The following is a 14,148-nucleotide window of genomic DNA, read 5'->3' on the forward strand; positions in this document are numbered from 1 at the left end:
ACATCATCAACGTGAGACCCGGAAGTATATAAGGGCGCCTTGCAAACATGACATTCATCTTTTCGTCTTCAGGGACTGTTCTGTCTGTAAGCGCTAAAAAAAGGTAATTGTGAAATGCACTGAGAAGGCTGAGTGCTTTCAGAAGTGTGCAGACCCGTGCCCAAGGTATTTGACGTCGGGTGATACACACGAATTGTGCGTTTTTTGTCTAGGGAAGAGCACGCACAGGCAGTTCTCGAGGGAGCTGCATGTGCAAATTGTGAGCGTTTTTCTTTGAAAAACTTTCGGCACCTCCTCGGCACAGCCGAGGCGAAGGCGCGCTCAGCTGTGTTTAAAACCTGTATACCGCCGAGATCCGTGTCCACGCCCAGACAGGCAGGAGGGCCTGGCCCGTCACAGTCTGAGGACCATAGACAGGGCTAGAGAGCCAGCTTCGCCTCTCGTGCGCCCCCCTCCGTGGAGGAGTAGGTCACAGAAGAGGCGGGACTCCCGCAAGAAGAGGAACCTGAGGGAGGTGATCTAGCACACATGCAAACAGCATTGCTGATGGATCACCTCCCCTGAGGGCGTAATTATATCCTAGCCCTCTCCACGACTCCCCAGGCGCTTCTTACATCAGGCCTGAGGCTGGGCCCATGATGAGTGGTACGATGTTCTGACGGCCCGCCTTGGCTTGGTTAGAGAGAGTGCCTCTTTCAGGCATGTAATGGTGGTAGACCCCATGTTCATAAAGAACTGTGGTGAGTCTTCACTTCGCACACCACAGGTGAGAGCTGAGTGGGTCTTCTTTCATTTTTTTTTGTGCAACTAATACTAAAATGTATTTCTCTACAGACCTTCGTTCCCCAAAAGCGTCAGTCGACGCAGTGTCTCGTTTCCTGTTCTCAGGGAACATAGGTTACAGTGGTAACCTAGACGTTTTCAGGAGACAATACTCAGTAATGGTGTTGGCATGAATTTGCACATGGTTTGTCTTAAAGCATATTAAAAACACCACATAGACAAAACAACATTGAAAACTTGATTTTTGATGTAAATACACCAATAAAACAGAACTCGTTCAAATTGTACATTCCAAAATGTATTATTTATTAAAAGGTTTGTCTTTGTTGAAAAAAGCATGAATAACAGTAAAAAGCAGAGAAAAAGAGAAAAGTAAATAAGGGATGAAGAATGGAAAAACAGGTGAAAGACAACGTGACTGGAAAGAAGGACAGACAGCAGGGAATTTTTCCAGTGTGTATTAACAGTTATTTAAAAATACAGATTTAACAACCAATATACATCCTTTATGAATCTTTATGCTCTTGGTCTTTGTCTTAAATAACCTGTACAGTATAAAACATGACAAAATAAAAACAAGTGCAACTTCAACAAAATCATTACGTAAAAAGTAAATTACATATAATAAAGGTGATGCAGTTATCAGTTCAAATTTTTTACCATGGCAAGAATTTCTATAGCTATAGGGCAGCTGGACTACTAAGCAATTAAAATCTCTTTTTAAAAAAATCAGTAATTTAGCAGCATGTGAAGTTGATGCAATTGTTGTCCCATTAATTGATGCATAAGTGCAATTCAACATTATAATTCATCAGCTCCAAAAATAATGATCCAAGAAATTTGGTGGTTAAATGATTCAATTGATTGCAGTGAAATTATTAAATGTAAATGTAAAATACAGCACCACTTTGAATGTTGCTATGACAACCAATTGACTGACATTTGTCATCTAACCATTTGTTATTGGTTACTGTAATTCACTGTGCTTTTAGTGGTAAATGGATACTTTGTGTCCAAAGGCAGTTTTCTCATGAATAAAATTGTGCATAAGAAAGTTTTGAGATTTTGTGTTTTCTACCATTTGATAAAAATACACAATCAACAAATATGAGTATGAATATGAATATCCTTTTTAGAGAAAAGGCACAGGTTTTCCATTATCAGATTTCCTTCATTTTTTCCTCTACTTTCCGTACAGCAACTCCATGAGAAAAATACTCCATGATTGACCAAGCTCTAATGACCTCAGCTGCCATATGGATAAATACATACACAAATAAACATAAATAAATATTAAAATCAACAATTAAATAAATAAAGGTTGGCATATTAGCACTTTTTTATCCTTTCTGACTTCTGACCCTTGTTTAAATGGATGTCTCATATCACTGAACAGCCTCATTCAAGCACCTAAATTCACATCTGACAGGAGGAGGAACAGGAGGTTTTCCCATCTAGCCTCCTTTAGTGCACTGTACACAATATTTCAAGCAGACTCACAGATGTGTATATTAGTTGTGGGTACTTTTTCCAGTTCGAGCAATTGTCACAGATTCTACAGCAAATAAATAAAGTGGTTTGATTTACATTTAAAACCCCACCACTGCCAACACACACACACACACACACACACACACACACACACACACACACACACACACACACACACACACACACACACACACACACACACACACACACACACACACACACACACACACACACTTATAAAATGCAGTAAAAGAAACTGTAACAGCTTCTGTTACAATCCACTCATTAATTCGTAAAATATCAGATATTGAAAAGTCAGTTATGATCCTGCTACATTTTTCCTCAGAACCACAAAACGGGCCTTTCATGCTACAACTGTGTTGTATTACTGGCAACTTTTTCAGATTGTAATTAACACAAATATAATCCCAACATTCTCAGTAGCAATTTGAGAAAACAACACACTTATAGTAAAAACTAACCCTTTTATTCTATGCCATCTACGTTCTATTAAGTTCTACCACTGGCTTGACCTTGTGTTATCCTTCCATTAAAATGATTGCTCTCTCATCTTAATTTGACCTCATTTTAGGTTTAAAGCAAAGTCAATGTCTTTCTCTCAGATTTAAACACACTCCTGAAGGCAATGAACATCTGCATGATATAAAAAAGGTGAACTGTGTAATTTTTTTGGATGTTATAATTGTGTCATGCAAACACTGTTTGAGCATCCTGTCCAGCACAACACTGGCTCAACCAATGCCTTGATTTTTGGGCAAGGCTTTCTGTTTGGCTGACCAATTCCTGATGGGGGAGTATTTGAAAACCTCTGTGAAATTATTATTTTTGCAATTCCATTTGATGATGGCAGTGGCACCAAACTCACACACTTAACCTTTAATTTGGGTACTCTCATTTCCAGTTCAAAAACAGCTAATTTTTCAACCCAGTCGATACCAAAAAAGTCTTATATGTTGAGTTTAAACTTCTTTGAGATTCTTTAGAAATACGTTTTTAATCACTGTAATAGACAACCACTTCAACAGCCCATACTTCAATTCATCTCTGACACAGAGAAGACTTTTGGCTGGTTGTGCTTGGTTTTTCTGCATCAGGTTTGCAAAGGGCTTTGCTTTTCTAAGTTTGAAGGCTTCATTGTGATTTGTGGGATCTGGGTGTATTCCTGCAACGGACTTGTTGTCCCTAAACTCACAGACTGGCATTGGCATCCAGCTGGCTCTGAAAAAGGTGTGGTGGAAGAGATGAAGCTGTCCTGCGTGGCTGGACTGCTCCTGCTGGTGAGAGGGGAAACTGGAAGGAGGATGCTGCCGCTCCCTCTATCATTAGCCATTCCGCCTTTATGAGAGGGACCAGATTTTGGTGGGGAGAAGATGGGAGCAATGTGCACCCATGTCAGTCTTGAACCTGACCACCGGATGACCTTGTGCTCCAGGGTTTCACTAACTCGCTTGTCTGATTGGTTCATGAATGAGGAAAGGGAAGGGGTCCCTGAAGAGCCCTCCCCTTTATCAACATATGGCCACTGATGTTGCTCTTCACAACATTTGGTGCGCTTACACACCACGGGAGGAGAAGAGGAGCGCGAGTCTGTGTCTGACCAGCTCAATCTTCGCTTCTGCAAGAGCCAAGAAAATAAGAAAGGGCATCAATGTCTACAAATTCACATAGTGTAAATGGAGTACACCAACTAATATGCTGTGTGCCTCACACAAACCTTGACTGGAATATGTAATTGGTCTTTGTGCTTGTGTGGGGGAGTAGTATTGCTTTTGCCATGGGTGGAAATGTTTCGAAGTGAAAAGTCAGCAGAGTTAGGTGTCACGGAAACTTGAGCAGTCACTTGAGGGAACCAAAGCTTTAGCATTCCCTCTATCTGCAGCAAAGTAGGCAAGTACTTCTCTCTGTACACACACACACACACACACACACACACACACACACACACAAGAGACAATAAGCAGAATAACATAAATATATCTGAAATAAATTTGAGTTTTTATGTGTTTAATTCATTTAAGTTAGTGCACACACATTAGGAGTAGTGAGTAGTGAACACACACACTGAAAACCGTGAACACTCACCCAAATCAGTGGGCAGCCACTTTTGCTGCGGCGCCCGGGGAGTGATTGGGGGATAGGTGCCTTGCTCAAGGGCACCTCAGTCATTTCCTGCTGGTATTGAGAATCGAAACCGCAACCTTTGGGTTATCAGTCTGACTCTCTAACCATTAGGCCAAGACTGCCCATAATATGAACAATAACAATATTTTGAGCAATAAGTGAACAAGTAATAGAACAATATAACTTTAGAGCATCTTAATCATTAACCTACAATATACATCTGGCTTACTTGAGTGTTCATCTTGAACAATTTCCAAACAAGTAATAAAAACTCAGTGAGTGTTTTAGCGCAATTTTCTCACCTCATGGGATCACAACACTAAGAGATAGTAAATCTTTTCCTGGATTTTTTTTGTGCGTTCCCGAGATTAGACCTTCCTTAACATAATGCCGAAAACCCGAAGTCTCTAGGTGGTCTGGTTGAGGAGTAGATAGAAGTGCAAGATTGGTGCGCACAGACCCACAGAACAGAAATCATGAGTTAACAATCGCAATTTGTCCGGTGGAAAATTGCGCTAAAAACTACAATAATACTAATATGAAACCCCATTCCCAGTTTCCATGAATTCAACGTACAGTATGGAATTTTTCGCCGCTAGGGGTCGCTAGCCTCTTTACAATAACAAAGGCATAGTTTGATGACGCAACATTTGCTAAGAATTATGGATCTTGTCGTCAACGTCAAGCCGACCGGTCTAATAATGTTTATGGATGACTGAATACATCGATGTTTTTATCATGACTGTGATATGAAGCAGGTCGGGATTGCTAAGAGACAGCTATCAGCTCCACACGCGACGCAAGTCCCGCGGATATAAAAGGAATATGGACATTTCATTCTACCGAACTACACGCAAGTGCAGAATTACAACTCACAGGTCAGTTTATTAGACAAATTAAACTTGTGAGGTAACGCAGCGCTGTTTCACTTGGTCTAACATTACACAATCACACTAAACTGCATTTAAATGTGTTGAAATTTATGTGTTAGTTTGTCTGTATGAGACTAGCAGTAAGCTAGATCAACATTAGAATAACATACAGATCATATTCTAACATTTTATCATTGTTGAACTATATAACATTGATTAGTTTTATGTAACTGTGCTCACCTGTTTAATAAAGTACATGTAGGAGCGGTCGAAGTCTCGGACGTGGAGCTCTCGTTTATATACTGTCTATGGGAGCTCTAGGCATCTCGAAAACACCGCGCTGATATTGATTCTCGTTTTAGTTCTCCTTTTTTATCCAAAGTCTGCTTGCCATGGTCCATAATGTTTGAACGAAACAACAACAGCGTGCAAACAGACATTGTGAACTACACAGTTGTCCACGTCAATCGCTTTGGTTACTATCAGAGGGCTCTGGTTGCTATGGCAGTATGAGCAGAAACCAGGGACAACGTGGATATGACGCCATTGACGGCGACAAAACGGAAATAAAGAAACGGGACGTGTCTTCGAATTAAATTACAAATTTCTCCTGGTTTGAAAGTTGTTGGAAACAGTCGGGATAATGTAAGTACACAACTAAAAAAAATATATAACATAGATATAGTGATTTTTGCTATTTTTAAAGCAAAAAAGTTACATATTGTGCCTTTCAATGTCTTCCATTGAATTATATCCAATTAAAGGGGTATGAATTGAGAAATTAAATTATTTTAATATATAAGCAGTCATTATACTATGCTTTAAGTTTCAGAACTTTGCTATTTATTTATTATTGCTTTTATTAAAACTAAGCTGCCAAAATGACTTATTTTCTATTTCCAGGTTATTATAGAGATTTAACCTCTATATTATATATATTATATACCCTATAATGCTATAATCAACAATTTCCATGATTAGTTATTTGTGGCAGCTATAAAACTAAAAGCATAGTAAAAGTTTTCAAAAGAGTTCCATGTGTAAAAATAACATCCTCAGTATTACCCATACACAAATATACTTAATACTTTCAAACAGAAATTCTTTTTTTTTCTGTGACTTTTTTAAACCAATACATTTCAAAGCTTTTTCAATTATTTAGGTTAGAAAATCAAGATGAGAGCAACATGCACAAATATCAAGCTTGACAAGCAGACCAGTGACCTCGTGTTCAGATATTCGCCCTCTCTCATCTGATTATGAGAAAGAGTTTGAGGCAAGAGGAGATAAATCTGTCTATAATGTGCATTTAGGAGGTTTGCAATGGTAGTGCATGGTAGTGCATCATAGCAGTGATATGAGCAATCAACACAGCAGGAGGCACAATGGTCTCACCATTCACTTTAGACTGAATTTAAAGAAAAGTTGCTTTAACTTTAAAATAGTGAATACAAAGAAAATGAAATGCTTTTCCAAAATTAATTAAAAAAAAACTTAATAAATTACTGAGTTGAAATTCAGTCAACAAACTGTCAAATTTGAAAGAATAGATCCTATGAATATAGTTGTTTTAGTGGCAAAAATATAAGTCAAATAACTGATAAAGTTAAAATGCAGGTTTTCCAGAAAATTAAATATGTTGTAAATGTTTTTTTGTTTTTTTTTAAGAAAACCCACTATAAACATAATTTTTTGCTCACGAAGTCTGCATTTATTTGATCAAAACGACAGTAAAAACAGTCAGGTGCAATATTATAACAATTTAAAATAACTGTTTTCTATTTTAATACATTTTAAAATTTTATTTATTCCTATGAAAGTTGAATTTTCAGCAGCCATACTTCAGTCTTCAGTGTCACATGATCTTTCAGAAATCATTCTAATATTCTGATTTGGTGCTCAAGAATGTATTATTATTAATGTTGAAAACATTGCTTAATATTTTTGTGGAAACCGTGATACAGTTTTTTTCAGGATTCCTCAGTGACTAGGAAGTTCAAAAGAACTGCATTTATTTTAAACAGATGTTTTTGGTAACAATGTAAAAGTCTTCACTTCACTTTTTATCAATTTCATGAGTCATTGCTGAATAAAAGTATTAACTTCTTATAAAAAGGTAGTAGTTAATCTGCAAATATAATAAATATGTCCACAGATTGTCTATTTACAAATGAAATTACTTATTAATATCTGCCTGTTGGTTTCCATTGTTGTTTATTTTTAAGATATATTAAGATGTGTTTGCACTTGCCAAAAAGCAATGGCAGAAAGCAAAACTGTTCTGTAGTAAGTATGGCTTTTTTATAGCAGCTTCTGCAGATTTTTTACAAAAAAAAATTTTGGTCTATGTCCTTAGAATGTCCTGATGTCTATACATAACAAGACTTTGCTCAGAAGATGGAGTCTCTAATAATGTCATAAATACTTGCAAACAAAAAGGTGAGATTATATTTAACAACTCTAAAATATTGCAATTCAACCCTGTTTGCGTATTCTCTCATGATAGAATAACATCTAATTTTATACTAGAGTTCTTATTGATGTTCACACTCTCTCACCCAATATGTGGTTTCTGCAGCACTCCCACAATCCTCTGAATTCTGTCCATTGCAACACTCTGCTGAAAACTGCTCAGACCTGCCAATCACAAGCAGTAAACGTGTTTATGAAATCAGAAAGAGTCAGATTAAATCACTTCCTGCACAGGTTTATGTTTTCTACTTAGCCTATGTAATGAAATGTGCAAAATCTGAAAACAGAAAGTAAATTGACTTTTGGGTTTAATTTTTTTTTTAAAAGCAGTGGACTGCAGAAGAGTCAGAAAACAAGAGAACAGATGCAAATAAATTACCACACATAAAAAGGCTGATACACTCTAAACTACACAGATTATTACAGGCCCATTACAGTGGTATAAATTCAAATAAAGAGATGTTTAAGACTGGACACAGGGACAGTGTGCTTTTATCTCACCTTTGTCAAATCTTCCTTTCTTCAGTCCGTTTAGAAGCTCCAGCAGAGGCCGAACAAAACCCTGGAGCTCTAAACACTGAGGAGGAGAGAAAGCCACCATCATGTGATATTCAAATTAACTCTCTAAGATCCTGTTTGCATCTGATATTAATATCCGTTTCATACAATCCCAGCATAAGTAGACAGCACTAAATTCAGATGTAAATGGGGTCAAAAGGTTCTGGTGAAAACACTAATGCATCCTGATGTGTCCTGGAAGATAGTGAAGGACCACCAACTCACCTGGCAATCAACATCTGTGCAAAAACAAAGGTTTTAAACATTGCTGGCCAAGTGTGTCTTTACAGTTAAGAACCATCTGTTCTCAGAACATCTGTTTGCCAAGCAGATATAAGCATCTGCTAAATGAATAAATAGAAAGGAATAAAAGTAGACCATGTCGTGTGAAGCATGCTCATCTTATGTTCATTTAATACAGGTACTTGACTACATAACTGTGAGTCTTCAGCTCAAAACATTGTTTGCAGAATCAAAATTCAGGTACCTTTGTGATAATCACTGTGCCGACACGATGCACAACAATACACTGATATAGTAAACTGTTAAAGGTAGGGTAGGCAATTTCGGAGAGGTTAGCAATAGCAAGCTAGCTTTGAAAACATGAGATCCCACCCTCACTTCAGAGCATCTCCAAAGCCACGCCTCCTCCAAAACACATGAACGCACACAGCAGAGTCTGCAAAGCGTCACGAGCTACCCAAAGACCTACAATAATAATGAACATAAACAACTTACAGAGCTCTTACTAGTACCACCTGACTGCTGCAGATTCATTTCGGCGTTGATAGTGTTGACAGAAGCACATAAATTAAAGAGTCTGAGGATGAACGTCATGGGTTGCCATCTCGTAATTTCAGTTACGACATAGCGTGAATGCAGTATAAGCTTGTTGTTTTGGTTCAGGAGGAACTGTAAAAGATGACTGCTGTTTGTTTACAGCGCCCGGTGACTGTGTCAACAATGCGCTGATGATGTGTGATGTCTGTGCGAGCAGGGAGGAAATACATAAGTGATCTGTACTGGCAAAATGAGTCGCAAATGAGCAAATTTTCAAAAATGAGTTATTGTTATTTTCACATTCTCCATTAAAAAAAGACTTCAAGTGCAGACTTCTGTGCATGTAGGGATTGAGCGCGTCTTTGTGCGCACGCTTCGGATCTGTCAGTCTTACTGTCAGTAAGATTGTTTTGTTTACATCAGCATGAGTTTGAAAATCACATTTCATTAGTTCAGACCAAGCATGCCACACAAGTCCTGAAAAGCCAAAACGTCTCGATCGCCCCCAGGTGGTTGGTCATAAACCCCGCCCTCCCCATGAAGTCTATTGGGTGCGACGGAAACTAAACAATCAAATTACACTTCAAAAATTTTTTCCAAAGATGTTTTCTGTCATTTAAGGTAGTTTTTATCATGCTGATTTAAGTTCAAGTGTTCGTTTTTTAAAACAAGTTTGGTCTTAGTTATTTGATGCTATAAAAACGGGAATGTGATTGACAGCTGTGATTGACAGCTTCTCTAAATTAAGTAGTCACTAAGGCACCAACAGACTTTTTTGGGAATTTTCAGGAGGAGATTGAAGCTTCAACATTAATTTTTAGATGTCCATAACTGTTTATTTCACACAGTAAACTTTGTACTAACCATTTCTGCAAGAGTGTGGGTGGGACCTTGAAATCGCGGCTCAACTTCACGCTCACTACTGCGCAGACTCGGGTTCTTATCAGCCATATTAGGACTTTGGCGGCTTCACTTTTCACCAATGGAAGAGAGTGAAGGGGCGTCGTCCATCTTTTTTTATAGTCTATGGTTCAGACTCATGTCATTGAGAATTTGCTATGAATATTCACAAAGTTTACATTATTGAAATTTTTCACTTGTTTTGCCTGTAGCTCGTAATTAGCATTCTGACTCCTTTTGCCAAGCACAGGTCACATATGTTGACAAGCAGATAGGACATCATATTCGGTCGATTGGACGAACATTTTTTTTGTCCTACAACTTCCACAGAAGATATATGTACATGTTTAATATTTAGTCCACTTCTATTATTGATTGCTATCAGGATGTGAAGAGTTTCAACTAGTAGAAATACCAAGGGTTCACTCTAAACATGGCGAGTCCGCTTTTAGCTATTATGCCAGCCACAGCTGGAACCAGCTTCCAGAGGAGATCAGATGTGCTCCTACAGTAGTCACATTCAAATCCAGACTCAAAACACATCTGTTTAGCTATGCATTTACTGAATGAGCACTGTGCCGCTGTTCATCCGACTGTTTGTACTGTACTGTATTTTATTTTTCTAAACTGTTTTAATTATTCTTATTTCTTTTTATTATTTTAATTTCTTCTATGTAAAGCACTTTGAATTTCCATTGTGTATGAAATGTGCTATATAAATAAACTTGCCTTGCCTTGCCTAGTATAACAAAAAGTGTTTATAAAACAAATTACCTACCCTACCTTTAATTCAAAGACTCTCAAACACAAGTAGTCACAGGAGTCATATTTGTTTTGCATACAAGTACTAGTAGTAAAAAGTAACGGGTCTCAAATGACTACATTTGATTGGAACACTCGAGACTAATGTTAATACCAGGTGTAAACTATTAAGAATTGGTGGAAAGATTCTCACCTTACGAGCAAACAGCAGGTCTCCTTCAGTTCCTCCATTCTTCCCTCGCTCACTCTCAGAGATGCTACTACCTAATCCAGATGAAGACGAGGAGGACAGGGAGAGAAATGATGAGATGGACGAAGACGCTGACCTAGCATGACTGTTGCCCTGTGTCCTCTCAGGGTCACTGAATCCATCACACGCCCACTGAGATCCAGGACGCTCCTGCTCTCCATTCATACTGTAACCACTTCTGTTAGAGAGACTGGACTGAGACGAATGCCTGTCCCTGTCCTCCAACAGGTAAACATTTGTCTCATCATCACTGAACAAGAAACTGTTGTTGGAGCATAGTGAATCCGGTTGAGAGGAAGGAGATTCTGAGGACTGCATGACTGTGGGAAAGAGATGGAAAAAATGATCAAGAACAGAAAAAATGGAAGTAGGCAAAAAGCAAATTTGCACAAATTGTGGAACCCGAAAGTGAGACCACTAGTGAATTTTATATTTAACACATTTTTTTAAATTCCAAATGATTTTATCAGCATACCAATTTAAGTTAAAATGAGACACTTACATGAATTTCTGAATGTCTGTATGTCTATATGTTCGATTGGGTTTGCTTTAATCACAATAACACTTTATGCCATAAATGTTCCAAAGACCATCTTGTGGGCTTTAATGCAAGCAAGGAAATCTGACCTTTTGTACCACAGACTTCCCATTGGCAATGTCACAAATTTTATTACATTTTATTAGCGACCTTCAAATTGTAAATATGTCTTTTTCATTTATCAAATGCTATAATTTATTAAATGCTAAAACTATTGATTTCGAGATTCAAATTAGATTTGAAAACCGAGGTTTTCATTATGGTTTTTCAGACCCTACTGCATATTCTAAAATAAACCCAACTTCAATAAAACCAATGTCAATATTACATTTATTTTCATCCATAATGTTTTGTCTGAGCCATTACAGAATACATGGGGTCTGTCTAGAGTAGACCCTCTGAGATCAGAGAGAAGTGAGGAGCATGCAAGCCTATGCAAGTGTGTAAGTGTGTGCACGATTGTGTAAGTGTGTGTCGTCTAGAGCAGAAAAATAGGGGGAGGGGTGCAGTGGGATGCTTTAAAACTAGTGGTTAAAGAAGGCAGCTAGGGTCTCTCCATTTCTTTTTAATTTTCTTACTCCTCCCTGCCTCTGGCAAACACACACACACACACACACACACACACATATAGGGGCAGGGGAATACAAACACCAGGAGACACACACACACACACACACACACACACACACTCACTTTTCACTCGCTCATGTCGCCCGCCCCTCCCCCAACCATTTTTAATATCTCTCTTTTTCTCTCTTGCTCTTTCTCTTCAAGTGTGCCTCTGTTCATTGCAAATCCATAGTAAAAACAAAGTATACATCTCTCCTCCTGTATTCCTCCAATCTGTTTCTCTGTCTACCCTTCTTGTTTCTCATTCAGACTGTAACTATCTGTGCTGCTCAGACAGTCAGCAGCAATGAAAATGACAGTTAGGGTCACTTATGGCTCCACTTCAGTTGTTCTGTAGACACACACACACACACACACACAGTATATGTCAGCAACTCCCTAAATTCCTCTGCAATGTTAAGCACTTCTTGACAAAATCTCAATTATTTTCAACTTTATTTCCATAAAAAATAAAAATAAAATAAAATAAAATAAACGTTTACACGTATTTCTGTTTGTGTGAGATACGATAATGTCTGGGATGTGATTCTATTTTAAATATAATCGCAATCCCGACATTATCATTTGTATAACATACAATTTGATGCATTCTTAGAATACATATACATGTTATAAACAGTATCCTTCTTCACACACACACACACACACACACACACACACACACACACACAAATTATTGCACGTGACTTAAGTTATACACACACACACACACACGCCGAGTTGCAGTTGCATCAAATAACAGTTTAACAATCGAAAATGAGCAAGGCAAATAGGATTCTCCTACTATGCCTGTGTAATGACATGCTACTTAATAACGAATTGTTTTAAAAACATACCTCACCTTCAGGGCGCCTGTAAAAGCAACGCAAACCCTTCCCGACGATCCCTTCTACTCTATCCCTATCCCACAGACCAGCTCCCTCTCTCTCTCTCTCTCTCTCTCTCTCTCTCTCTCTCTCTCTCTCTCTCTCTCTCCTCCTCACTTCCCGAGTGTCAACATGTGCATAGACACACGTGCCCAATTTAGTGCCATCCACGCACAGACTCTCGTTGGCCGCTGCCGTCAGATAGTAACCATTTTATTGGTCGACACTATAGCCAGTAATTGCTCCGCTCTTCTGCTACTGGCCAGTGAATGACTCGTAGCTCCGCCCATGCGTGTCGTGTGTGTGTTGGCAAACTTGGCATTGGAGCAGCGGACCCGAAGTGTAAACACGAGCAGGTCGAAAAGATACAGTACGTGCTGAGTGTGTGTGTGTGTGTGTGTGTGTGTGTGTGTGTGTGTGCGCGTAATGTACATTCACACTTATGATGGGAGATAAGATCATTACGCAAGACAATCATAAAACCATAACTTCATTCTCATTATCACGTGGTAAGCGAACACCGAAAGACAGTTAATCTACGGACCCAAGACAGACCAGTCACCCGACACACGTGAAGTCTGTCTTTAATCTCATGTAGTTCATATTAAGGTTTCGTTTGCACAATAGAAGTTTGTCGTTGATGTTTTTGTTTTGGATTTCAATTTATGAAAAAATAATGCACAACATTTTAGATTGTTTTTAATTGTTTCTAATAAATGCATTACATTATTGTAAATATATTTTTATACAGCCACTACACCCACTGAAATCTATCTATCTATCTATCTATCTATCTATCTATCTATCTATCTATCTATCTATCTATCTATCTATCTATCTATCTATCTATCTATCTATCTATCTATCTACATCTGTTTACATACATGCGTTTGTACTGTGTATAATTATTTTGTATACAAACACACACACATGCATGTAGGCTATATTTTTAAGAAATATCTGCACGTCTATACTGTATATATATATATATATATTATTATATATAAATAACACATTTTCTTAAATATATACATGCATGTGTACATTTATATATACAAAATAATTATACACAGTACACACACATACAGCATTATGTAAACACAA

The 14,148-nt window shown here is 38.0% G+C and overlaps 1 protein-coding gene across 3 annotated transcripts; it reads right to left on the reverse strand.

Annotated features, from left to right (window-relative positions):
• Positions 1 to 1,067: 1,067 nt before the first annotated feature.
• LOC307172733 (uncharacterized protein) lies at positions 1,068 to 13,281 on the reverse strand. 3 transcript variants are annotated; one of them, XM_079895310.1, is made up of 6 exons: positions 13,020 to 13,281; positions 10,954 to 11,330; positions 8,262 to 8,337; positions 7,847 to 7,925; positions 4,010 to 4,196; positions 1,068 to 3,910 (listed from the first exon to the last, which is right to left on the reverse strand). In XM_079895310.1, the coding sequence occupies exons 2-6, from the start codon at positions 11,326 to 11,328 to the stop codon at positions 3,386 to 3,388; spliced, it is 1,242 nt and encodes a 413-aa protein (XP_079751436.1). In that variant the 5' UTR covers positions 11,329 to 11,330; positions 13,020 to 13,281; the 3' UTR covers positions 1,068 to 3,385. The 3 variants fall into 3 exon arrangements, with proteins under 3 accessions (XP_079751436.1, XP_079751437.1, XP_079751438.1); XM_079895311.1 differs by having other exon boundaries at positions 1,070 to 3,910; positions 13,015 to 13,173; XM_079895312.1 differs by having other exon boundaries at positions 1,076 to 3,910; positions 10,954 to 12,509; positions 13,020 to 13,089.
• Positions 13,282 to 14,148: the final 867 nt, after the last annotated feature.

Source organism: Squalius cephalus (assembly GCF_949319135.1).
Source record: "Squalius cephalus genome assembly, chromosome: 15".
NCBI lineage: Eukaryota > Metazoa > Chordata > Actinopteri > Cypriniformes > Leuciscidae > Squalius > Squalius cephalus.